At 37.2% G+C, this 25,234-nt stretch overlaps 1 protein-coding gene across 2 annotated transcripts in view; it reads right to left on the minus strand.

Annotated features, from left to right (window-relative positions):
* The window catches only part of Cntn3 (contactin 3), a 259,601-nt gene that overhangs the window by 86,462 nt on the left and 147,905 nt on the right, over positions 1–25,234 (minus strand). For both annotated transcript variants that reach the window (XM_090324132.1, XM_090324126.1), the window contains exon 6: positions 7–210. In XM_090324132.1, coding sequence (XP_090180258.1) covers positions 7–210 — 204 coding nt within the window. The remainder of the gene's footprint in view (positions 1–6; positions 211–25,234) is intronic.

Genomic DNA, 25,234 nt, shown 5'->3' on the forward strand with positions numbered 1-25,234 from the left:
TCCTACCATCAGCCCGTAACACCAGTGGTGTCGGGGAGCCCAGGACTCTGGTACTGGTCACTGTACTTGTCACCACACACGTATAATTTCCCACATCGGATGGCTCCACCTTAGCTATGTAGAGGTGTCCTGTTTCTTGAGAGACAAATCTCCGGCTATCTTCTTCCACAAACGATGGGTACTCATTGAAGATCCAAGCATATGATAGTTCTACCAGAATGTGGGAGAGAAATAAAGTCCATGATTAAGCCACTTTGCTTAATTTTGGAGCATTCCATTGGAAATACATAAAGCAATCTTCATTTCAGATAATGTTGAGTTTCTTGTTACCAGTTGTGTAAAGACAGTTTGGAAAATTACCTGCAGCATTGTTCATTGTTAAGAGGGGAACTAGAGACATGGAAACCATTTCATTACTTCTTGACTTTATTCCTTCCTCTTTGGATTTTTTCTTTTATGCTATTACATTATTTCACACAATTTCTATGTTAATCTTATTGAATTGCTTAACAACTCTGAAATTTCGAAAAGGACTTTTGGAAAACATGAATGAATATCCACTTCAAGTACATGTGAGTCCTAACTCCAATGGTGAAAGTTCTTTCTTTTGGGGAGAATGTAATATAAATGTAAAAAAATCATAATGAGTGAGGTTTGCAAATGAATTGCAAGCAATTCATTCGAAGTAAGAAGAGTTGGCCTTCTTTCATTATATGAAGAAGAACTAAAGGTGAAGAAAGTAAACATGAGGTTAACAAGTAGAACATTTATATAAAAGTTTGTGAGAAAGTATGGGGCTCTTAGTGTAGCTGGCAGAATAACTACCCCCAGAATTCCACAATTTATTTTGATGCCTAGAAATGTAACACTGACACAGCAAGAGCAATCCGTGACCATGATTTGAGATAAGGATGTTGAACTCAGGTACAGACACTAACACCTATCCTAGGAATTATTTTGGAGGTGGAGATTGGAAATGTCCAGGTTCAAGGTCAATTCACAGCAAAAGTTCACAAGACTTCATCTCAACCAATAGCTTACTGCAGAAATCTGAGCCATCATCCCAACTACATGTGAACCTAGTATTGCAATGGAGAAGGATTGAGATTCTAAACCTAAAGGGATACCCAATGTCAAAATAACCAGTGGCAAGATGGTCCTGGATTATGTGAGTGGTTCAAACATAATAGTTTCAGGGATCCTTATAAGAGCATCAAGAAGGCCATGAGAGAACACAACAGGCTGAGAAAAGCAGGAGTGGTAGAGAATAACATTTCAAAATGCCAGGCTGCTGGTTTGAAGACTGAGGAAGAGCTATGTGAGCAGTATGCATTGGAGCCTCTGGAAGCTAGGACTCTCAGGGACAAAGCTCTTCCCCTTGGACCTCTCCCTCAGAAGGAATACAGACTGGCACAGTTCACATTTGCTGCAGAAAACGATTTTAAATTTAGGATCTCTGAAGTTGTAGAAGTAATAAATTGTGTTCCCCTAAGTCACTGAATCGGTAGAAATCAGTTAATGCAACAGGACATAAGTAGCACAGATGGCCAAGGGATCGTGCAGAGATGCTGAAGTGACTTGCTGTGAATCTGGATGGTTTAGCTATAATCATCAGAGTCCTTATAAGGAGAAAATGGAGATGGAGAGATTAGAGAAAGAAATGCGACTACAAAGGCAGAACTCCGACTGCTGTATTGCTTGGTGGTGGCAGAACGCCAGAGAATGGGAAGAGCTTCTAGAAGCTGTCATGGATTTGGAAATGCTGATTTCTAGAGCTTCAGAAACAGTTCCCAATACCTTGTTAATTAGTACCTGGGGACCTATGCCAGTCACTTCTGATCTACACAACTGTACAATAATACATGTAATATTTATTATTAAATTAACTAAGTTGACACCAATGCATTTATCATTTTACTCATCAAATCTGTGATAGTTGGTTGATTGTAACAATAACAGAAAATTATCATAAATGATAATAGGTACAAATCATGGAGTACTTGTAGTAAACTACATGTGGTGCTAAGTTGAGATAAAATTTCCAAAGGAAGAAGAACGATGTGGAGACAAAATGTGCAGCAATCAGTACACAACGTGGGATGTGGAACTACGTTCCAGACTGTATTTCAGAAGTCCAGAGCAGAATCAGATTTTAAATCATTCAGTTGTAAGGTTGGTTCAAAGGGGTGCATTATTGTAGAGTGTCCCTGAAGAGTTAATCAAACCACAACAATACTCAAACAACAACAAAAAACAGTGATTGTGGGGGAGGGGGTAAGGGAAATGGGGACCACAACATGTGAAAGGGTATCAATGTGAGGGAATTAAGGCACCATTTATCTGGCAAATACCATGTAACCCTTCTATTAATTACAATAAAAAATATATTTAAAAAACAGTGATTGTTCTTTCATAAAGAACTCAGACTCTTAAAACATTATAGTAAGGCATCCAATGCACACATAATAGAGCAGACAGTGATAAGAGAAGTATGAAGGTTTTTAAGTGCCTACATTTGCTTATAAATATATTCTGTGCGATAAAATTATGTACTGTAATTTGTATGTTTCAAAAATATATCTACCCTAAGTTTTTATTTATAAACTGCAGGGCAATGCTAAGCTACATAGTAAGATATATAAGACATCAACTAGCCAGGCACAGTGGCTCACACTCGCAATCTTGGCTATTCAGAGGCTGAGACTGAAGATCACTGTTCAAAGCCAGACCGGAACTAAAGTCTGTAAGACTCTTATCTCCAGTTAACCACTAGAAAACTAGAAGTGGTGCTGTAGCTCAAGGGGTAGGGAGGTAGCCTTGAGCTGAAGAGCTCAAGGATAGTACCTAGGCATAGAGTCCAAGCCCCATGACTGACACACACACACACAAAAAGGCATCACTTGGAAAACACTTGAGAGTTATGTGTTTTATTGCATTCTAAATAATGTCAAAAATACATACTACAGATGGGCACTTGTGGTTTTTCCTTGTTTTCCTAGCTCCTCTTTCTGTACTATGGTAAACAGAAAGCTTGTAATTTTACATATTTGAACAATGTAGGGTTTTTGAAACCTTTCTAAGTCATGAAAAAATCGTGACAAAATAACCTAGACAATAGATTTTCTTTGTGAATTTTTGAAAAATAAAATACCCAATGTTTGATAAGAAATGTACCTAATGCCTTACATATGTAACTATATCCCCTCTGTACATCACTTTGACAATAAAATTAAATAAAAAATACTCTATAGAGGGTTTACCAACACAATTAAATACTGAAATTCTGCTTCTTTTTTTTGTTGTTGTTGTTGTTGCTGTTGTCCTGGTTATTGTGACAAAGGTGAAGTACAGAACACTTACATTTTCATTAGGAGGGAATGAGGACTTTCCCTCCAGACAATATCCTCAAAAAATATACTCCCTCCTGGTTAGGGGCTATCCACTCGTGGTCAGAATGATTTCTGACTTCATTCTATGACCCAGGTAACCAATTGTTTACAAAAGTGTGATTCTGACTTCTGAGCAACAATAGAGGGGACAACTTTGCTGGGGTAGGATGAAAACCAAGCAGACCCTCACCCCCATTCCATGTGTGGCCCAGTTCTGTGTGGCTTGATGATAGAGCAAGAGAGTGCCTTCACAAATTCTGTCCTTTTTCTGTTCATTACTAATAGGTGAGGGCAGGAGGACTCATCCAGGATCTCCATTGTGTCTGGGAAGTGGGAGCCCCAGCTTCCTCTCCAGAGAGATATGTCCTGCAGTGCAGACACAGCAGCCCTGGCTTTCTCCAACCCCAGTGATGAAATTCTGCTTTCTTATAAGAAATACATGAGGAATGCTGACATTCTCCACCCAGATCCCTTTCCAGGTCACTTAAGTTATAAAACCAGTCAAATTCACAGGAAATATGCTGTTTAGCAGGAGATACATAAATATACACCCTACTGACACTGAAGGGCTTGTTTCTAGATCTGTTCTAAAATTCTATTATGAAAGATATTGAATCTTGTGCCCAGGAATTTTACAGAAGAGATTCTCTCAAATAAAATTTCAGTTAAACAAAATTATAAAAGTAATCTGGATCATTTCCTGTGGTGACAGCTAGAAGTCTGACCTACTTTAAAAGAAGACTTATTTTAAATGGTGCAAAGACTTGTTTGAGGTCATTCTAGATTTTTGTCACCAATGCAGGGGTTGACAGTTTTGCTCTGGTGGCAGTAGATGACACTACATTAGCAGAAGGTCTAACATGTTGTGTACACTCAACAATCTAAGTCAAAGCAGAAATGAACATTATAGAAGGTTCCGAAAAACAAATGGTCAATGATTAGGAATAAAAGGCTTGTTAAACAAAACACAAGGCATCAGTGATTACCCCAACACTTTAGTGCTTTGTTCTTCCAAAACTAAGCAGTGAATTTTGGCTGTGGATTCAATACAAACCTATATAGTAGGTCGCCGTGTATAACTTGTAAACATCTAAAAAAAACTCTGCGAAGAACAGAGATGAGTGAGAGAAAAAGAGAACTGCTACCTCAAGCTTCAAGACTAGTTCTAGACCTACTATGTATCCTCAGCATCAAGGTGACTTTTGCTTTATGGAGTATCATCTTGTATCTTGAAATATTCCCACACACACTCTGTGATGACTAGAATAGTGAAGAGCAGCCATAACAGAGACTACAAAATCTATAAAGCTGACTACAGTTATATTAAATTTCTTTTTAAAAGGGTGTGGGGGGAAGGATCCTAGGGTTTGAACTCATTGCCTGAGAGATATATCTTAGCTTTTGCATTCAAGTATTGTACCCTACCACTTGAGCTACAGCCCCACTTCTAGATTCTTTGGTATTTAATTGGAGGTAAGTGTCTCATGGCCCTTCCTTCCAAAGCTGGCTTCAAACTGTGATCCTTAGGTCTTAGACATCTGAGTAGGTAGTATCATATGAGCCACTGGTGCCCAGCTTGAATTTTTTAAATGAACTTACCTTTTCCAAACACCTGGTTCAATTGATCTTCATTTTTTTAACTCTACAGAGGCAGCAACATGAGGAGATACCAGCATGAGCCATGAACAAGCCATGCAGAAGAGAATGTCCATCAAAGGCTTGGGGTGTCCAAAGATGACCACTGAACTGATTGCAGGCATTTCCTGAGGACTTCCTTCTACTAGGCTGTCATGAGAGTATGAATGAAAGCAGCATTCATCTTCATCACAGCAAAGAACTAATGCAAGGTGGATGGAGACCATGAGGATTTAGTCCCTGAAGCCTCGGACCCAATGCACAAGACCTGCAGTCACAGCTCATTGATATGTGGATTTGCTGGTGGCTGAAGAGCTAGGGATGAAGCCTAAATGGCATCAGTGATATTTAAGATAGAAAATTCTCCCTTTTATTTTTGGCTACCTTGATTTAATTATAAAAATAAACCTTTTGTAAAAGAGTTCAGATGCCTTAAAACATATTATGAAGTAAGTATTCAGATTAGTTCCAAACCAAAAGGAATTCAGATTTCATAACAGAGCTGTTGTGAAGCAAAAAGACATGGCTCTCTAACAAGTAGACTCTGTGTGCTGGGTAGTACCAGCAAAATAGCTTGATGCACTGAAGCACATGCTCATGAATTCTGTGGGTCACTTCCCCTGTCCCTCATCATCTACAGTGGACATTTTTTATGACTTCAGTGATAGTAAATAATGTTTTCTTTTTTAAGTGCAGTCAATGAGAAGGTAAAGAATCTTACAGCTCATGGGAGTGCTAATTGGAGCCAATTACAGTTTGATTGACCTGCCTTGGTATTAAAATGATATGTAAAATTTATACTGCCCTTGCAAAATGGAAATTTCCTTCAGTACAAACTAACTACAGGAAGCCCACCCCTTAATGAGTCCAAAGGTGGTACTTCTGGATAGCAATTCCCTCATCAACTCTCAAAAGCTAATTCCAGAGAGAGGTTTCACATAGAGCCAAATGACACTCAAACCCTATACACAGGGAAATGTGCAATCACATAACTGAATAATTAAGAGCTAGAGGAAAAAAGGAACAGCATTACAATATCTCTGTCCAGTCCTCATTAGGTCTGCTTAACAAAATCTCAACTCCTTTCTATCTAGAAGTATGGCTGTTCTCTTCTTGCTGTGTGCTGTAGCTTTTAAAAGCAAACTCAAATGTCATTTTCTCAAACAAAAATGAGGTCATTGGCAATGAACTCACTCTGACAAGCACAGGGATCTTCTGTCCATAAGTGACTTTTATATATCTGTCTGTCTGTCTGTCTGTCTGTCTGTCTGTCTGTCTGTCTCCCTCTCCCTCTCGCTCTCTCTCTGTCTCTCTGTCTCTCTCTGTCTCTCTGTCTCTCTGTCTCTCTCTCTCTCTCTCTCTCATACACACACACACACACACACACACACACTCACACACACACACACACACACACACACCTGCACATGCACCCATACGTATAGTGCTACTATTTTCTTAAATAGCACAACAAACCTTTCATCAAACTTAAAAATCATTTCAATCATTTGGAGAAGAAATCTCACTTTTTCTCATCTCAGTTTGTAAGTGACCAATAGAATTAAATAGGGTGGCTTCTTTATAAATTATAGAGTAAAAACAATATAAAGCCAGGTGACTTTTTAAATAACAGCTATTTAACTATTAGTTTATGGATGGGTATTGGAAAAACAAACTCCAATATAATCCAATATAATCCCATCCCATCCCATTTTTCAAATCAGAAAAATCTCTACTGATAGCCATTTCTTTGGCCCCAAAACATATGCCAAGAGTTTCCATAAGGGCCTTTGGTTCAAGTCAGATACATAGTTGTCTTTACAGTTTGGGGAAAGTGACAAACATCAGAGCTCGAAATATAACCCTGACAGTATTTCAAGTCCTCTTTGTGCTATGTTAAGTAACACAGTCATGCACTTACATCTTCGCTTTTCTCTGTCCCCACCAAACTTCCCAGGCCTGTCTGTTGTGGCTATGTATGCATGTAAGAGGAAACTCACATCACTCCATTAACTCAGAGTAACACCTTTCAAAGCCTATCTGCAATTCAAGTAAATGAGCTTAGAAGAGAGCTCTACTGATGTTAGACAGTAATATGCACCAAGAAATACATTTCTACACAATTTCCATGTCACTTAAAATTCTCATTTAGTATTTGACTCTAGCTTTAAAACTTTCTTTTTAGCTGACAAACAGCTTAACATTTATTTTTTGATTACATATTTATCTATTAATTTATAATGGTGGATAATAGATTTTTTAAATTATTTTTAATTGTTTTTTAAACTTCAAAATTTTGTACAAGGGGATTACAATGTAACATGACCATGTCAATGTGCAGTGATATGTGATATGATATTTAAATTGATGAATACAATGTGAAATATTTGAACCAAGCCAATTAACTAAGTCCCCTCCCTCCAAAGTTGTAAATTTCATTTCCAACAGTGTTTTTTTGTGAATACTGCTGTTGCATTGGTTCACCCGTTTTCTTTTGTCTTACCAATTTGTTGCTTCCCTTCCCTAAGCCAGATAAACATATATACAAGACACAGGGTACCAAAATCCAAAACAATGATAACACGGGATAAAACAAAGGGGGTAGGGGGTGGTAGGGAGAAGGAAAAAGAGAAATAACTTAATAAGTTCACACAATACATTAAAAAACAAAACAAAAACAAAAATAAACCTTTGTTTCCATATCTTAGAGTTCATTTTCATTGGCAGACTTTTATGTGGTCATATATATATCCCTTATTCTTAATTAGTTTCCCTTCAACTGAAATGCAAAGAAGAGCCTCGAGCTCCCAGTTTTAGTCAGAGTATTTAAACCACCATGTTTCACATTAAACAATCTCACAGTTCTGTTTTATTTCTGTTGCTCTAGACACTTGCAATGCTTGATCTGTGATAAAATAATACATTCCTTTGCTTCCCTGTAGAGAAAGCCTTCCAAATTTGAGGCAGAAAATCCATGTTTCTATCATTTGTGCTTCAGATTAAATGTTAAAACAAAAGGAAAGAAATGATGGTGAGAATAGGCTCAGAAAAAGAATTTGATCATCAATCCTATGTTGCCAACAGAACTTCAATGGTGGCAAGCAGAAAGAAAATTGAATGTCTCTTCAGATTCCCTCTTGACACTTTATATTTGAATATATGAAGGGAAGCTTCTATATTAACTATCAAAAAAGACAACAAGAAAACTATGAAATCATAAATTGAGAAAGTATAAACCACTATTAAGAAAAGTGTTTGAAAACATTATCAAGCTAATTGTAAGAACAGCCAAAGTAAGCTTTTGTGACACCTTCAGAAGGAGGAAAGATGTCTGCTATAAAGTTATGAAATCTGTAAGCCTTAAGTCTGGTCCATAGGCTGAGAGCCTTTAGTAAATTCACTTATACTCTCTGGTTACATTTTTTTCCTTCTTTAAATATCTCAAGTTGAAGATCCTAAATTCTCTAGCAAAGCAAACCTCAGGGACCAAACTTTAGGACAAATCTGGAACAAGAGCTGAGAGAAAAAACAAGAAGTTCATGTTACACAGGACAATGTGAGAGGAGAGAAAAGGGAGAAGGAAAATGAACAGAGGAAGAAGGGAGATTTGTCAACACACTAAATTCATTACATATTGATTCAGAAGATAAGGAAATCATTTGCAGTATGTATTAAGAGAAAAATAAGGGGAAAGGTCCCTATTCTACCTGATTTTGGAACTTTGAGGATCACACATATCCCACGGTAGAAAAAGAAATTCAACTAGAATTTACATTCTAGAATCCTGTGTATAACATGGAACTCTAATAAGAAAAGAAATGCCTCTTCTTTCCTTCAGTTGGATAAAATCTCATCCTGGAGTTAATAGGAAGACACTGAAGGACAATCAGCCACTGATCTCAGTCCGGAGAAATGACAAAAGCAAAATGGTCCAAATTAGCAGACTATGGTAGTCCATCTTGATTTTTTATTAAAAATAGGCTCACTGAATTAAAATCACTCCACTGTTTTCCAAAAGCTGGATAGCTAACAGGTAAATTTTTGTTTATTTATATTATCATTATCATTATTATTATTATTATTATTATTATTATTATTATTATTGGTGGGTCATGGGGCTTGAACTCGGCCTGGGCTTTCTCCCTGAGCTTGTTAGCTTAAGGCTACCACTCTACCTCTGGCCTGGACAGTGTCCCTGAGCTCTTCAGCTCAAGGCTAGCACCCTACCCTTGAGCCAAGTGCCACTTCCTGTTTTCTAGAGGTTAAATGGTGATAAGAGTCTCAGGTACTTTGTGCCCAGGCTGGCTTTGAATGTGGATCCTTAGATCCCAGCCTCCTGAGTACTAGGATTACAGGTGTGAGCCACCACGCCCTCCTAACAAGTAATTTTTAAAAGGCACAGATTAAATTATAACCTTCAGTGTAAATACATATTGAGATCCCAATATGTTAGAAGGTTACTGGGTCCATAAAGCATCGTATAAATATCAATTAAATAATCTGTATGCTGGAATATATTGCATGGCCATCGAATTACTGATGTTTGATGCTTTTTTACTTAGACTCCAAATCTGAATGTAAGGAAAATTAGAGCATGTGAATACTCAAAGGTTCCCAAAACTGTGAGAAAAAGAATTAGATACATACAAAATTAAATCTAGTAATCTTAGTAATCTACTAATGTGTTTACATGAATACAAAACCTTCTCTAGCAATACACAGAAAATAAATACTGGCAATTAAATAAGTTTTCCCTTATTAGCTGTATTTGAAGAGGTATCTGATAAAGTCGGTAGGAAAACAATCTATCCTCCCTTCTTCCTTCACAGAGTGTCCCATGAAATCACCCACAGGCACATAGGCAAGAGAAAATTGACTGGCCTTTTACAACCTCAACAAAGAAAGCTCTGGTAGTCTACTCAGCAGGAAGTCCAGATAAAATCAGAAGGCCTTAGATTTTATGAGGACAGCTAATCCACTAGACTTATTTTTCCCATCTTTTATGCTAGTTACCACATTTTAACTTAATTATTGAAGTTCATTCCTGCTGTTTTCTGTATTAGGGATCAATATATGTACTCTTGGCTTTTTTCCTACATGACTGATTAATTTTTCATTTTGGGCTCATACTGTCAACATGCAGCTTCATTGGGCTTTGTGTAAGTTACTGATGGGAGAAACTGAAATTAAATATTTAAAACAAAAGTTTAATTACCATGAATGACTGACCATTATCTCACACACACTATATACTTCAATAGACATTTAGAGACCAACTATATGGAATCCCACTGGTGTTACTCATAGAAAAGTAAGCAAATTACCCAGATTTCATCACCAAATTAATGAGCTGGGTTAATTTTTCATACAGTCAAATAAGCAAGTTTTCTGGTTTCAGGACACAAAAGAAGTATCTCATAGGAAGATTATATCATGTTCTTTTTTCCCACCCATATATCATGTTCTTATAAACATCTATTCCACAACCATTTTATATAATCATATTTGATTAGATTATACTACTAACCCTATTGATTAGATTAAACTAATAACCCTAAAATGTTAATGCCATTGTTTTTGTGTTTTATATGCTATGCTTTGAAAGTATTAGCTATATTAAGAGGGTTGTTGAATAGTTGTAATAGCATCAACAACATTAACAGGCATAATAGTAACAGTAATGATTAATGTTCACTATATCCTAATATCACTAATAATCTTCCCATCATTCCATGGCTTAGGAGATTTTAATTCCATTTTACTGATCAGAACTAAGATCCTTAAAGATTCAAAATGTTTTCAAACATCTGGTGAGAGTATTGAGGTTTGACCTTGATCTTAAATTCTACACAATTCTGCTGTACCTCAAGAATGGTCCTAGCTTCCCACCCCCCACGCCTCTCCTCTTCCCCCATAACTAAATGTCAGTCTACAGGGTAAAGATAAAAGGGAAATGGAGCCTGAAAATTCAGATCCCAAAACTAGCGACTTGGAATGAAGCTTCCTCATTCTTTCTGAAATTCATAATGAGCTCCTGAAAGGCATAATTGAGATTCTTGGGAATAAGGAGGCTGAAAATTTGTGGAAGCCACTACCAACACTTCGCTTCTCTTTTAGTTCTCTTCATTTAAATTGATCCCTATTCACCCGCTTACCCTCGCCTCTTGCTGTAGTTAAATGGAGTGGGGAATTATACCCAATGATCTTCAAAATGTACTCTGTGAAGGATTAAGAACAAAAATGGCATTTACTAGCCAAGTGCTCTCATTAAAGAGCCTGACTCAGACAGTGGAATCCAAGCTCTCAACTCATATCCCTCAGATTTGCTGTATTTGACTCAGCTGGGGCTAAGGCATAGAGGGCAGGCTTTTGTTGAGGGTTTGACTATATGTATAGAAGAAAAAAAATGTTAAACAATTCTAGGCAAGCACTCTACCGCTAGGCCACGCTCTCGGCCCCAATGTTAAACAATTCTAACAGTGCATTGTGTTATACTTTATCTGTCAGCTGAGAGAATCTGCCTTTTTTTTTTTTTGAGGAAAAGCCTATTTCATGTCAGAGTAATTGGCTCTGATTTCACAGCACTCTTTGTCAATGTTCTCCCCTCTATAAGCGTCAGAAAGCTTTGAGTGGTATTGGAGGGGAAAAAATAATCAAGAAATAGACATAACCCATTTAGAAACTGCGCAACATGGTATGAAAGATAGGTATTGGAAAGCAAGCAGGAGTCACAGAAGGGAAGTATTCCTCTTGCCCCGCTGATTTATACATTGTCATTGCCTGGGCACACCAGCCACAGTCTGCCAGGAAAAGTGGGTCAGGCAAACACACACAATTTCTAATCAACACACCTACCCACCCATATGCTCACCAAATAACTACTGAGCGCTTAACAGATCCAACACCTATTATAATATTCTAATGGAATAACAATAAAAGTTCCATTCAGCAGTGATCCTATAAATGGGCAAATATAACTAGAAAATCACAATTATAACACAAAGGTTAATTTAAGTGGAAAGCCTGAATTAGAAAGGGATTGTGAAACTATTTTATATTAGTTTTTTTGTCACTGCTCTCTATTTATGCAATTCTAAAAAGAATCCATTCCTAGACACGAATTACCAGGCATGTGTCTTAACAGAGGAATTAAGCACATAACAGCCTGTAATATGAATGAAAGTGTTTTAATAACTTGGAGTTTGGAAGCCCAATAAAATGTTATAATCACCTTGAGATTTAGACCAAAACTACAAGTCTGAATTAACGGAAGACATTCTGTAAGTCTTTCTTGTGTTACAAAACAGGAATAAACTGTGCTTAAGAGCATGGATCTGATTTGGCTCTACTGTTTATCACCTGTACACACTTGAGCAGCTTACAATCTTACAGCATGCATGCAACTATAAAATGTGCAAGGTGAGCTTGTTGTGATGTTTCATACTTAATCCATGTAAAGTGCATCCCTATAGCACAAAGTAAATGTTCAATAAAAAACAATTGTAATTAGAATTATTCTGTATTCTCACACCTAGATTCTTCTCTACTGTACTGCTTTCTAATTTCTGCAGAATTAGGATCTAACCACAGAAATGATGTAAGAAAATATAAGACATAATAGAAAAGAGGAAATGGAGGATAATAAAAAAGAAAAGGATGAAGAGAGAGAAGAAAGCACAAAACCACATTCTCAGATGGTTAAGATTTTAATTCAAGGATAGAAAATATTGTTGTAATGGAGAGGGACATGCAACAGCAAAGGAGGCTATCGAGGAGGCATTATTGGTGGTAAAAGGCAAGAACCAGGAAAAAAAGTGGACTTGCACCTCTTCCCTCCCCATTCCCTCTTCTCTTTTGCCTTTCCTTTCAGTCAATGAACATTTGAATTTACCTTCTAATCTAGTCACGGATTCCAAATTTACTTCCAACCTACTAGCTGACCATTAGAAAGACAGGGAAGACATTAGCATGAAATATGCTTAACCTGTAGTTTTAGGTTCCTACTTACTTATATCTATTGCAACTTCTATAATCTCATCTGACTACATGTAAGTGACTCCTGTATTTTCCTCTCACTAGATGAAGACACACACAGGCAACCTGCATGGCTTATGGTTCATCTTTACATTCTTTGTGTCAAGCCTAGTGTTCCCATAAGGCAAATGTGTGGTAAATGAAATGAACTAATTACATTGAAGGAAAAAGTAATCATGATCTGTCAGCTTTGGTTGACTATATCATATAAATAAAATGGTTAGACAATTTTGGATAGAGATGTATAACTGGATCTTAAAATCAGTAAGATGCATTTCCAAAGGATGTGTCTAATTAAAATCAGTCAGTAAACTTTGCACACAAAGAAAAAAATTCTCAAGATAAACATAAGGCTCTTTCTTCTTCAAAGATCTCATTATGGTGTGTGTGTGTGTGTGTGTGTGTGTGTGTGTGTGTCTGTCTTCTTTTAACTCTTCTTTGTTTATCTTCAAACAGAAAAGGTTCCTCATCTTCTCCATTTAACAGATGGGAACACTGGAGTTCAGAGCTGCTGTTAAATTGTGTTTGCAGGGAAGAATAACAACCCAGGCAGGTCACACCAGAGTCTCTTATCTTCCATTACTCTTTCAATTAGAATCTGCTTCCTACTCATTAACACATTTGCTTTAGCATGCAAACGAAGCATCCTTTGTAGTGCTCCAGATTGGAAAATTTTCATTTGAGACAGACTTATTTTGAAGAAAGTTTTATAGGATTTGCAATGGCGGGCCAACGTGAAATTCATGTTGCCATTGTAGAATTCTGATCCACAAGTCCCAGCAAAGATAGCAATAAGATATTTCTAGTTGTTTACATTCATAGAATCACAGAGTTATTTATGGATTAAGTTTGCCATACAAGTTAAATGTGATGACTTTTACAAAAGATAAAATAAAAAGCTCTGTGTGTGTTCATCTTTATAAAACAGTGACTGCAATTATCTTGGGTTATAGCAGAATATATGAACATTCCACCTGTTAGGGAACATTTATAAGAATCCAGTAATAAGTAAGGCACTTTACAAATTGATTTCCAATGCAGAGGCCACTTTAACATAGTATCTGTGACTGCTGAGGCTGGTAGATCAGATATGAGAAGGAAATAAAGAATTCCTTGTATCTCTGATTTCAAAATAAGAATACATTCTTGATTGTCACTACTTATATTAAATGAATGCTAACATACATAAAAATAAGTGGGAGGGCCGGGAGTGTGGCCTACTGATAGAATGCTTGCCAAGCAAAAAGCCCTGGGTTCTATTCCTCGGTACCACATACACAGTAAAAGCTGGAAGTGTTGCTGAGGCTAAAGTGGTAGAGCACTAGCCTTGAGCACCAAGAGGCTCAGAAACTGTTCAGGCCCTTAGTTCAAGCCCCAAGACTGGCAAAAAACAATAATAAAAGGGAAAAGTTAAGTGTGAGAAACTTGTGCTCCTATAAAAAAAGAGAAATGCCTTATACTTAGTAAGTTTCTATGCTGGTAAAAACTCAGTTACTAATAAAACTTACAGAGCTTTTACAAAGCACTTTGGTTTTAGTACTTAAGAAGACTCATTTTAATTTACTCTTGAATGTCAACCATTCACAAGGTGAGCTATTTTCAACAATAATTTCTTAATTATGTGTACCAAGAGTTTCATAGTATTCCTACTGTTACCAAGAAAGTGATCATAAAGTTTAAAAGAGCCTGAAAACCCTGCATCTTTGGTTGAATTTGTTCATGCTTTAGTCATAACAAAATGATTTAAAACAAAGTACAGCACTCCTAAAAATGATATCCATAAGGCCCATTCTAAATTATACATGGCACTTGTTTCTCTTAGTAAATTAAGGCTGAGAGACCTAATTTAACTCTTACAGCATTAGCATGAAGCAGTATAACACACTGTTTGGTATTAAACAGGTTGCAGGAGATCCTGAGTGGACTTAGTCAGAGTTGAGATCACTGGACAAGTGTAGTCCAATCCTGTCTTGTCCTTCACGTTTATCTGTACCCAAGCTCTCAGCTTATCCATGGGTCCTTTTGTTAGACAAAAGAGTGTAATTAATCCTATATTCCTTAGCAATCAAATGTTTATATCTATAAGTATTTGGTGCCTAGTTTTAAGTAATAAGCTTTGGTGAAGACATACTGAAGAAGGAAGTCCAGCACTTGACTAGAATAAGCGTGGTGAGGTGTTTTTATCTTTCTCTGACAGGAGAGTAGTTTCTCCAGGAAGACAAAGTTGGGATGTCTAAGGCCCTGGATTTCAGAAGGACATCTTCATGGGGGCAAGAATTCCACTTTATAGATATATTATAGGGAACAATGCAAAAGAAAATGGCATCAATCTTCAAAGGAAGGAAGAAGCCTTCAAAGAAAACTTGTGCTTGCCCTTGCTGTCACAAGGCTATGGTCCACATAGCTAAGCTCTGAGTTTTCTTTCCTCTTGCTGAGAGATACAGAAACACTGACTAAGGCCAAGATAGGGAGCTATGTTATGAACAGATGAGGGTTCTTACAATTCGGCAGGACCCTTGAATCATTTTATTTTATTTTCCTGTTTATAGTCCTTGCAATGAGAGCTCATCAAAATTCATAAAATCTAAAACCTCCAAACTCACCATTTTCCACTCTGTTCTGTTTAGAAGCATGGCTTTGTCTTCTTCATCTTCTATATCTCAGTTATATCTGATTCATCTTTATGATATAAATCTCTCATAGTACATTACCTTGAATAATGTATGTAGCAAATAACATTGGAAGCATCGAGCAGGCGCCTGACATCTATTTATTGAGTGTGTGCTATCATCTAAGCATCATTCTTGGCTCTAAGGAATGAAAGCTAACAATTTTAACAGACTTCAAACTCAAGTGGAGATAGAGATACTAACTGCCCAAATAAAGGTTGACTAATTTTAAGATATGCAAAGTAACCAATAAAATGGAAGAACATTTTTTTTAAAGACAAGAAGTTAAACTCTGAGTGAGAAAAATTGCTTTTAAAGCAATGGTCTGAAAAGAGGCCATCTGTGCTCAGCCCACAGAGCCTAGGAAAAGTCAGCCTTAAGATCAGGGGAGGTGAGACAGAGCGTGGGTGAACTTCCAAGTCAGGGGAACAGCCAGGGTTGGACTGGCTGCTGCTGTGACATGCAGGGGCAGAAGCCCTGGGAGCCTGTAGCATCTAGGACACGAGTGAAAGGGCAGTATCAGGAAGTAGAGTGATGCCAGTGGTTTGGGGAGGTCCCTGTGAAAATAAGGATTTTGGACTTATCTTTACCTGTGATAAGGAGTGATGAAAGTACTACATGCAAAGAAGCAATGAGGATCAGTTTATTATATTTTGAAGCTATATTATGGTGATCTGAAGAACAATGCTGGTAGGGGTAATGGCAAATGGAAACAGGTAATCAGACAAGTCTCCCCAAAAGTCAATGATCTGTGAAGTGTCAGGTAGATGTAGTGAACTGACTATCCATGCAACAGTCTGTTGATATTTGTGGTCAAACAATGAAGTAGAAGGAAACAAGAATACAGTTCCTATGGGATAGGTATACATCCATGTGTTTCATAGGTAATTTGTCTGGTTCTCCTAGCAACTCTGGGAGGTTATTGTTATCCCTGGGAAGAGGTCTGGAATCATTATATGCTTCAATCAGGATTTGAACAGGAACTTAAGACTCTACACAAGAACTATGCTTGCAAGCTTATCATTTTTTTATCTTTAAATAGGAAAGAAGATAGGAGGACCAGAAAAGAACGTGAAGTGTATTTATTGTAATCACAAAAAGGACCAGGTGTCTGCATTCCTTCATAGTGTCTCCATACCATGGCTACAGGTGTGAGACACCAGCATCTGGCTAAAAATAAATAAAATTGCACTCATATTTAAAGATATAAGAACTGAAAGAAAAAATAGATAAATAAGCTTTATCTATAATGAAAGCAAAGAAATAAAACATTCAAAAATGTACAATACTTAACATTACAGCAAATTTTAACATTTTAAATGCAAATGATGAAAATATGTTTATTTTATAGCATATAAAATATACTATATCTTATAATTTTATAGTTGTAGATATAATTCAGAGAGATAACAAATTAGGAAAACCATACCACATATGAGAAACAATATACTGTCTCAAAAAACAAAAATTGAAAGTGATTATATTTATAATCATTTCTTTGACTATAAAGATTTCTTATGTGTTTATATTAACCTTGGGAAGTTCTTATATAGTAATGACAATGCAAGTGTACAAACATGTCTATACAGTAGGCCTTAATTGTTGGAAATAATTCCCTGAGAAAAAATAAGATGGGAAATGAAAGAAAATGATGACTTTGGTTACTTTGGCATTGTAGTAGGAATGAGATCTTACCTCTGTTATTGAAATCTACATTGTTTTCAAAACATTTTATAGTAAGCACTGATGCTTTGGTCATCTGAAGAAAGAATGATGAGCTTATTTTTTTAAGTATCTCTAAGTAACAGGCTAAAGTTCATCTTAAAATCCTACTTTTGTATCTTCCTTATTTCAACCATATGCAGTGAGGCATACAGACTATAGGCAAATGAATAGTATCATTATATGAGCCATGCAATCTTCCTTCATCTAGGAAGTTCTTTTTCTTAGCAAAAAAAAAAAATCACCAAAAGGAAACTACATATATGTGTCCACATGCACGCTTGCTCAAAGAAAGAAGCTAAAATATCTCTCATTGTTTGTAATTATTCTGCTTATGCCCACCCCTCACAAAATGATGTAGAGAAGAATTTCAGCCGAGGACATGAACTTACTAAGTCTTTTAAGGATTAAAATGCCGACTCCACTTTTCTTGTTACACTGTATCTTCAAACTTTTCAAAGGAAAAAAGAAAAGTTAGAACTACCCTGCTAAGTATCTCCTTCTCAGACCAGGGGATGCCATAGGGCAGAGGCAGACCTGAAGGATCACCTTTCATCATTGTTAGTGTGGCACAGGGGGAATTCTACTTCCAGGTTCATTATTAGAAGTGAGATTTGTTCTCTTTTGCCATGCAATGTTCAACATAAAGCAATATGGAACTCTAAGGAAAATGGGAACCTGAATAATTCATATATACTTGTCAGTACTAGAACTACATCTGGAAAAGTACAAATATCCAGATGCACTTGGAGTATGCACTGAAAAAAATGATAAGGCTGTCACCATCTTTACATTAGAGAAGCAGTCTAAATACTTTTCAGTAGATGAATGGGTCAAGATAATGTTCTATCTGTCTGTCTATCTAGTCATCTATCTATCTATCTATCTATCTATCTATCTATCTATCTATCTATCTATCTATTTACTTGTTCATACAAAAGAATTACATTATGTTATTTTTAGAGAATCAAATGGACAGACCTGGAAACAATATGTTAAGATAAAGTAAGTAAAGCCAAGAGTAAGTCATAAATGGAAGTTAGAAATAATTTATATAAATATGCAAGTAAACACATAGGTGGATGTAACATACAAACAACATAATGTACTCATGAACTGGTAAGTTGAATAGGAGCCCCTTTGAACAACTAATGAAAGATAATACAAAATCAAATTTAAAAACATAAAAGTATGGGTTAAATACAGACACAGACAGATGATCTTAGCAAGTAGTATCAGAATTTTTTGTTCCTACAGACACATCATAGAAAGCTGTGTGAAAAACACTGAGGAATAAATACAAATGATGACACTGAATGTTGCACTGAATCCATTCAAAGCTCTCTGGTTTAAGTTAAAAAAAAAACTTAGTCATGTTTAAGTGAACTGCAGTCATCCTCCTGTAGAGACAGGAAGCAGATGATAATGGTCTCATTTAAAATGGGTTCTCAGACAAATGAGGAAAGCAGGGAGGGCAAATGTCGTCACAATATTCAGTGTGTGTGTGTGTGTGTGTGTGTGTGTGTGTGTGTGTGTGTGTGTGTGTGTGTGTGTGTGTGTGTAAATGGGAGGAAGTGAATTGAGAGGATGGGGTAAATGGGTCCTAAGGTTGGGGTGGAAGAATGATGCTAGGAACATGAATCAAGATGTACTGCACTCATGTACTAACTGATATATAAAACTAAAACTTCTTTGTACAACTAACTGAGGATAATAAAAAAAAATAGTTTTTAAAAAACCTACCATCACCACCGTTCCACCCCCAATGGAAAAATCTAAACAGGTTCTTCAATGACAGTTCTCCAGTTACCCTTCCTTTGACCTGTCATTGTGAAGCTTAGCCAGAATTGTTCAGGTAAACCATTGGCTTCCTGCAGTCAGCTTAAAACTCAGGGTAGGTAGACCTCAAGAGGTCATCGACAATGTCAGAGTAAACTCTGTTCCACAGTGGGAGGAAGGAAGCTTCAAGCTAATAGGCTTCAAAAGGAATTAATTTCCCACTGGTATTGTGCGTTTGTGTTATATAAATCCCTGGATTTAAGACTAGGAATATTTCTGATGTGCTTTTGAAAAATCTGATCTAACGACTGCTTAAGCAAAGAAAAACAAAATTCTCCAGGACTGAAAGTGCTAGGCCTTTAATAAAAGGTTTTCACTGAGTAAATCTGATCTCTGGATTATCTCTCCAGCACAGCAACAATAGCTGGTTGTTAAAAGCTATCAAAGAAATAGGAAAAGAATAGGGGATGCTCAAGGGGCAGTTTATATTTTAATTCTTCCAACTGCACTTAGATTTAGAAGTTGTCTTTGTCTTCCTTAGAGGGGTCATGACTGAGGTCTGCAACTGGCATTTTGTAAGGAGTTGTTCTTTCCATAAAAAGCTGTTATTTCCAAAAGGGGCCAGATTGTAGGGACCGAAACCCGTCTCCCAACATAGGCAGAGAATGTGTTCAGCTTCTATAATTCAACATGATATTCTCTAGTAAATGACCTTGGTATACAAATGCCTTTTGTAGTCTTTAGAAAATGTATACTCCATTCTTCTAATCCTAAAAGAATTTCCATATAGCCTATCTCTTTTTGTCTTTATCATCATTAAAGAGAACCATTTAAAGGATTTTTCCCCCAAATTGCTCCCTCCCTCCTTTACTTTGTCCCTCTTTCCATTTCTTTCTTTCTGTTTCATTTCCTCTCCCTTCCCTAACAAGCCACTAGCTAGTTTTCTCAGTTCATATTGTTTTTTTTTAAATAGATGTATCTAAAAATTCAATCCCTAGTTATGCAAACAAATCTTGGAAGCACACAAAAGATATACCTAGCTACTATAACTTTAAAATATTGGCTCTAATTTTTTCTATTCAATGCATTCAAATAATATTTGAAAATTATCTGATAGATACTTTCTTCTTTGAGTTATAAAAATGAGTGATTATCCCATTTCTATTTTCCATATGAAGTTATTTGAATATATACTCAGTTTTGGATTTTATAACACTTTTTACTCTGTGGAAAATTCAGGTTTTGGCATTATGATGGTGTGTTCATGATGAGATTGCTTTTCTTTTCTTTTCAGCAAGCCAGCAATTCCTTCTCTTTAACTGAAGATAATTACAGACATACCATAGTTTGGAATCCATACCTTCAATAAATTTCGTGAAGAATCAAAAAGAAGTCCAGCATCCTACAATATGGTTTATGACATACAGCAACTGCAGTGCCTCCTACAGATAGGAAATTTTGCTTCCATATTCCACGTATAAAAAATTCAGAATGCTTTCACTGCATCCTCAAGAGGCTGGAATTCTCCTGAGGTATTTGTACCTTGATAGTTCTTCATATCTTATGGTCTATATGTTTCTCTTATTTTCTGCTGCAGAGGAGAAAAGGCACTTAGGATATAGTTCAGAAATCTTCATCTTCTGCCTGCATCTCACATATGAACATGACACCTGAAACCCAGCTATACAAACCAAAAATAACTTGCAAGCTTACTCATACTAGATTAAGAAATCATGTAAAAGTCTGTGTTACAGCCTTGGGAAAAGCAAAATAGGTGTAAGTGTAAGTGGCTGGTAGAATGTGTGCTGAGAATGAACATTTCATGGTTACAGCAGATGGCATCTTCTCTCTGAGCTGTCAGAAAGCATAATATAGAGAAGAAAAGGTCAAAAACTCCTCTGGGATCCTACTGGTACTTAAAGGTTATAATGATTGAAAAAGATTGCATTAAGTCTACATACATCATCACTTCAGATGTCGCTCCTCATCTCCAGTAGAAGCAGAATAGGCCTTCGTAAGAGATTTGTTCAGTAAAATATGTTTTGGCACTATAGTTGAAAACACTAAGATGACTGAAAGGCAGCCAAAGGGGTCCCCTTATCTGATGATCGATGATTACATATGATTGATGGACTGATTTTCCTACCAGAAAGTGCTAACCTGTTGTCACTACTGAAACAAATGCAATGAGATCCACACACAATTAATTTACAAAATGCCAGAAGTATCTTAACTAGTCAAAGAAACCCTTTATTTTTCTCCTCCATAGTTTATAATGGTTTAATGAAGGACCTACCAACTAAAATATCAAGTAATGTAAAACCAAGTGGAAAGAAAACAAATGCCAGGAAATATATTCACTTTCACATAAAATATGGGGAAATATCCCTACCTCTTCTTCTTCCATCCCACATCCCTCCCTCCAGCCCTCTCTCCTTCCCTTTTCTCTTCCTTTTCTACTTAACTTTTACATGCTTTATAATGAGATTAAAAAAATAATTCATCAGTCAGTACAGAATACTATCTTTAGAGAATATCGATAAGGAGGTACATTTAAAGTATTTGTAAAACAAGTTGCAGAAAGTAGAGGACTGCGTAGAACACTGTGCCTTTAATTGCTTTCAGAATCCTTTCCAGCACTCTGCAGAGGCTATTTTGAGAGTGACTAGAGTAGCCTGTCTTCAAGCTAGGTCAGTACTTCCTGCAGAGGCCTCTCAGGACATCTGGCCTGCAAGATGCTCCTGGAACAAAGGGTCCGCACTCTTCTCAAGAAAGTTTAGGAAAGATTGCATGCTAGCTTCTTCTTCTCAGATATGTAAAATCCATGCTGCCATACTAAAAAGCACTGAGAAACAAGGGTAAAATGTGTTTTTTATTTTAGTTAACATGCTCGAAAAGTCTTAAAATCTGGTGCTCCTATTTTTCTACTTTCCACATTACTATATTCTACAAGAACATGCTGTGAAAACGCCCTGCGTGGTCATCCTGTTGCAATGGGAGAATTTACAGAATTCACAGAAACCCCTCATTGCCAGTCTGAATCTTGGAGTCTTTATTAAAAGCCAAGTGACTGCATGGCGGCTCCTATCTCAAAGGCCAGTAGCCAGAAAACATATGCAATATAGTCAGGAAACAGGCCAGAGATGACAGAAACAACAGATATAAATACCAATAAACCAATTTGGTTCTGATGGAGAGCTGAACTGAGATGCCTTGGTGATGGGAGAACAGCCAGGAGACAGGACAAAGGACCCTAACATGGAGACATGTGGCAAGAGCATCCTTGTACCTAGTTCAGACTTAACTAAACTCAGGGCAGGGGGCAGGGTCACAGGAAGCTCTCAGTACGACGTACTGAACTGACAGGCCTACCAACCTACCAGCCAAGTGCCCACCCCTGTCTCCAGGGATGGAGGCCACTACCCACCACCTGGGGGATGGGGGCTTTACCTTCCCCTACCAGGAGGACTAAAGGCAACCCTAAATAAGCATATATAAGGCTTTAAAGCCCTTGAAGTTCACCTTGATGCTAGGCATCTGCATTTAATGAACAGCCCTTCTCATGGTAAGGCTTTCTCATGGTAAGGTGGAGAATTCCCTCCACTAGCCAGAGGTGCCAGGATGGCTGAGAAGTCATCAGCACCTGGGTAGGTGTCGGCACGGCTGCCATTCAGTTTCCTTACTTAGGCTCAGCCACCTTACTTCACTGGGAATGGTCTCTTTAGAGAAGTTCTGCTGCTGAATGCATGAAGTCATCTAGGAACTGAAAGGGGGACCACTGACTAAGCAGTGCTGCAGAGAGGCTACACAGCAAGGATGCTCATTCATGCAAAGCACATCAGACAATAGCAGTGCTAAGGGTATGTGGCATATTATAGAATTATCACAAGGAATTTAGGGGAAATTAGTGGAGTGAGTAGGTAGCAAGAAGCAAAGTATTCCCAAGAACAATAATGTTATTGAAAACATTGAGTATGTGAGGTAAAAAACAAGTGGAGGGGAATCTTTAACATTCGAGATTTGCAACAAAAAAAAGTGATATTAGGAAAAGAAAGCCAGCATCTAATAGCTACATTAGAAGAATTAATACAGTTGTGTCAGTTATTGCATTTTCTGCTGGGAGCAGGAAACAACTTCACTACAAGTGGGTTTTTTCTGATTTTTTTTTGCCAGTGCTGGGACTTGAACTCAGGGCCTGAGCACTGTCCTTGGGCTTTCTCAAGGCCCTTGCTGTACCACTAGAGACACAGCACGACTTTCAGCTTTTTTTTGTATGTATGTGGTACTGAGGAATCAAACCCAGGTCTTCATGCATGCTAGGCAAGCACTCTACCACTAGGCCAAACTCCTGGCCCATACAAATGGTTTCTACTGACATCTTCAAATGTACATTTTTTTCCAGATAAAACCCACATCAACAATTACAAAACTTGTGCTTATATGTAACAAGTGCCCACTTTATTAGATTTGTATCACTTTTGTATATTCAGCTTCCTGACCCAGCCTCACATTGTGGGAATAAAATATTGGCTATAACAAAATAAACTAAAAGAGAAGGGAAGAGACCTAATACTTCAGAGAAGTATACAAAACACACATGGAGAACTGTTTATGAGATGCTACTTTCAACACTGCAGGCCTCCCTGAATCTAACTGGAGCTGCTTTAATTAGCCTTGTTTGGAAATGTTTCATATATGCCAGAATTTAATAAATACAAATTTTAGGGGCAAGTACTAGGTCTGTTTGCTTGTCAGGACACCAACTCCTTTTGCTTGTTTTTCTTATTTCGCTTACTTTTCATGATCCTAGCTCCTTTTGTCATTTTTCTAACTAGAGTATGACTTCTACCTGGGCTGGCCTGGATTATGACCTTCATATTTATGGTTCTCACATAGCTTGGATGACAGGTACACTGATCACACCCGTCTTTTGATTATTTATTTACGTATTGCTTGGACTAATTCAATGACTAATCCCATCACACTCAGCTTCTAGATTACAGGTATCTGGATTACAGGTATCTACTATCTTATTGAATAAATCTTAGAGACAACACTGCCCTTAACTGTCTATTAGATTTACATTACCTCAGATAACTTTCCTTGTGACATGTATTAATTTTTTAATTTGCGTTAACTGAGCCTTTCAGGAAAAGACTTCCAAATACAGCTCACAAGATAAAAGTGACTTCGAAGCACGTAATGTTTTACTAGTTTAATTTTGAAAAAAATCTGTCAAGTTAAAACCTATCTGGCTTTTCTTGAAATTTAACATGTGCTTTCTTCCTGTCAATATACAACTGGAGATGAGTACCACCTGAACTGTTTAAGAACAGTGTTCAGTTGACCAGTGAGAGTCTCTTCCATTTTCTGTTTATTGTCACTTTTTGGTAATGACACAATGTTTTTCTGTTTTATTCTTGGTAGAGTTCCAAGATAATTAGCTATGGTATCTTGATGTCTACAAGATGTGTAGCAATTGACAGACTGAAAAGGTCAAGTAGCTCAAGAAAGAAAAATAAGAGGGTATATTATTACTTTACCTATTCATAAAAACTATTTGTTCTGCATGACAGGGTGGTTGAGGACTCAGTTGATCATGACAGGCCATGACAACAGGCTTTAGAAAATGGAATGAGGGGGGAAAATAATGTATAAACTGTTGATGAAATAAATGGCTCATTCAAGCGATTATCACTTTGTGCTATTATTCAAATGCCATATCTCAATGAAAAGTCTCTCATTTTATCTTATTTTATTTCACAGTGGCAGAACCAAGGCCTCAGATTTGCTTGGTAGGTACTCAAGGTACCTGCCCAGTCCTTCCTTCCTTCCTTCTTTTTCGGGGGGGGGGGCAGTCCTGAGGCTTTAACTCAGGGCCTGAGCACTGTCCTTGGGCTTTCTGCAGGCTAAAGCTCTACGACATGAGCTATAGAACCACTTTTTCTATGTATATGGTACTGAGGAATCAAACCCCATGTGCATGCTAGGTAGGAATTCTATCAC

The sequence above is a fragment of the Megascapheus bottae genome, chromosome 2 (genome assembly GCF_031878675.1).
Source record: "Megascapheus bottae isolate mThoBot1 chromosome 2, mThoBot2.hap1, whole genome shotgun sequence".
Classification (NCBI taxonomy): Eukaryota; Metazoa; Chordata; class Mammalia; order Rodentia; family Geomyidae; genus Megascapheus; species Megascapheus bottae.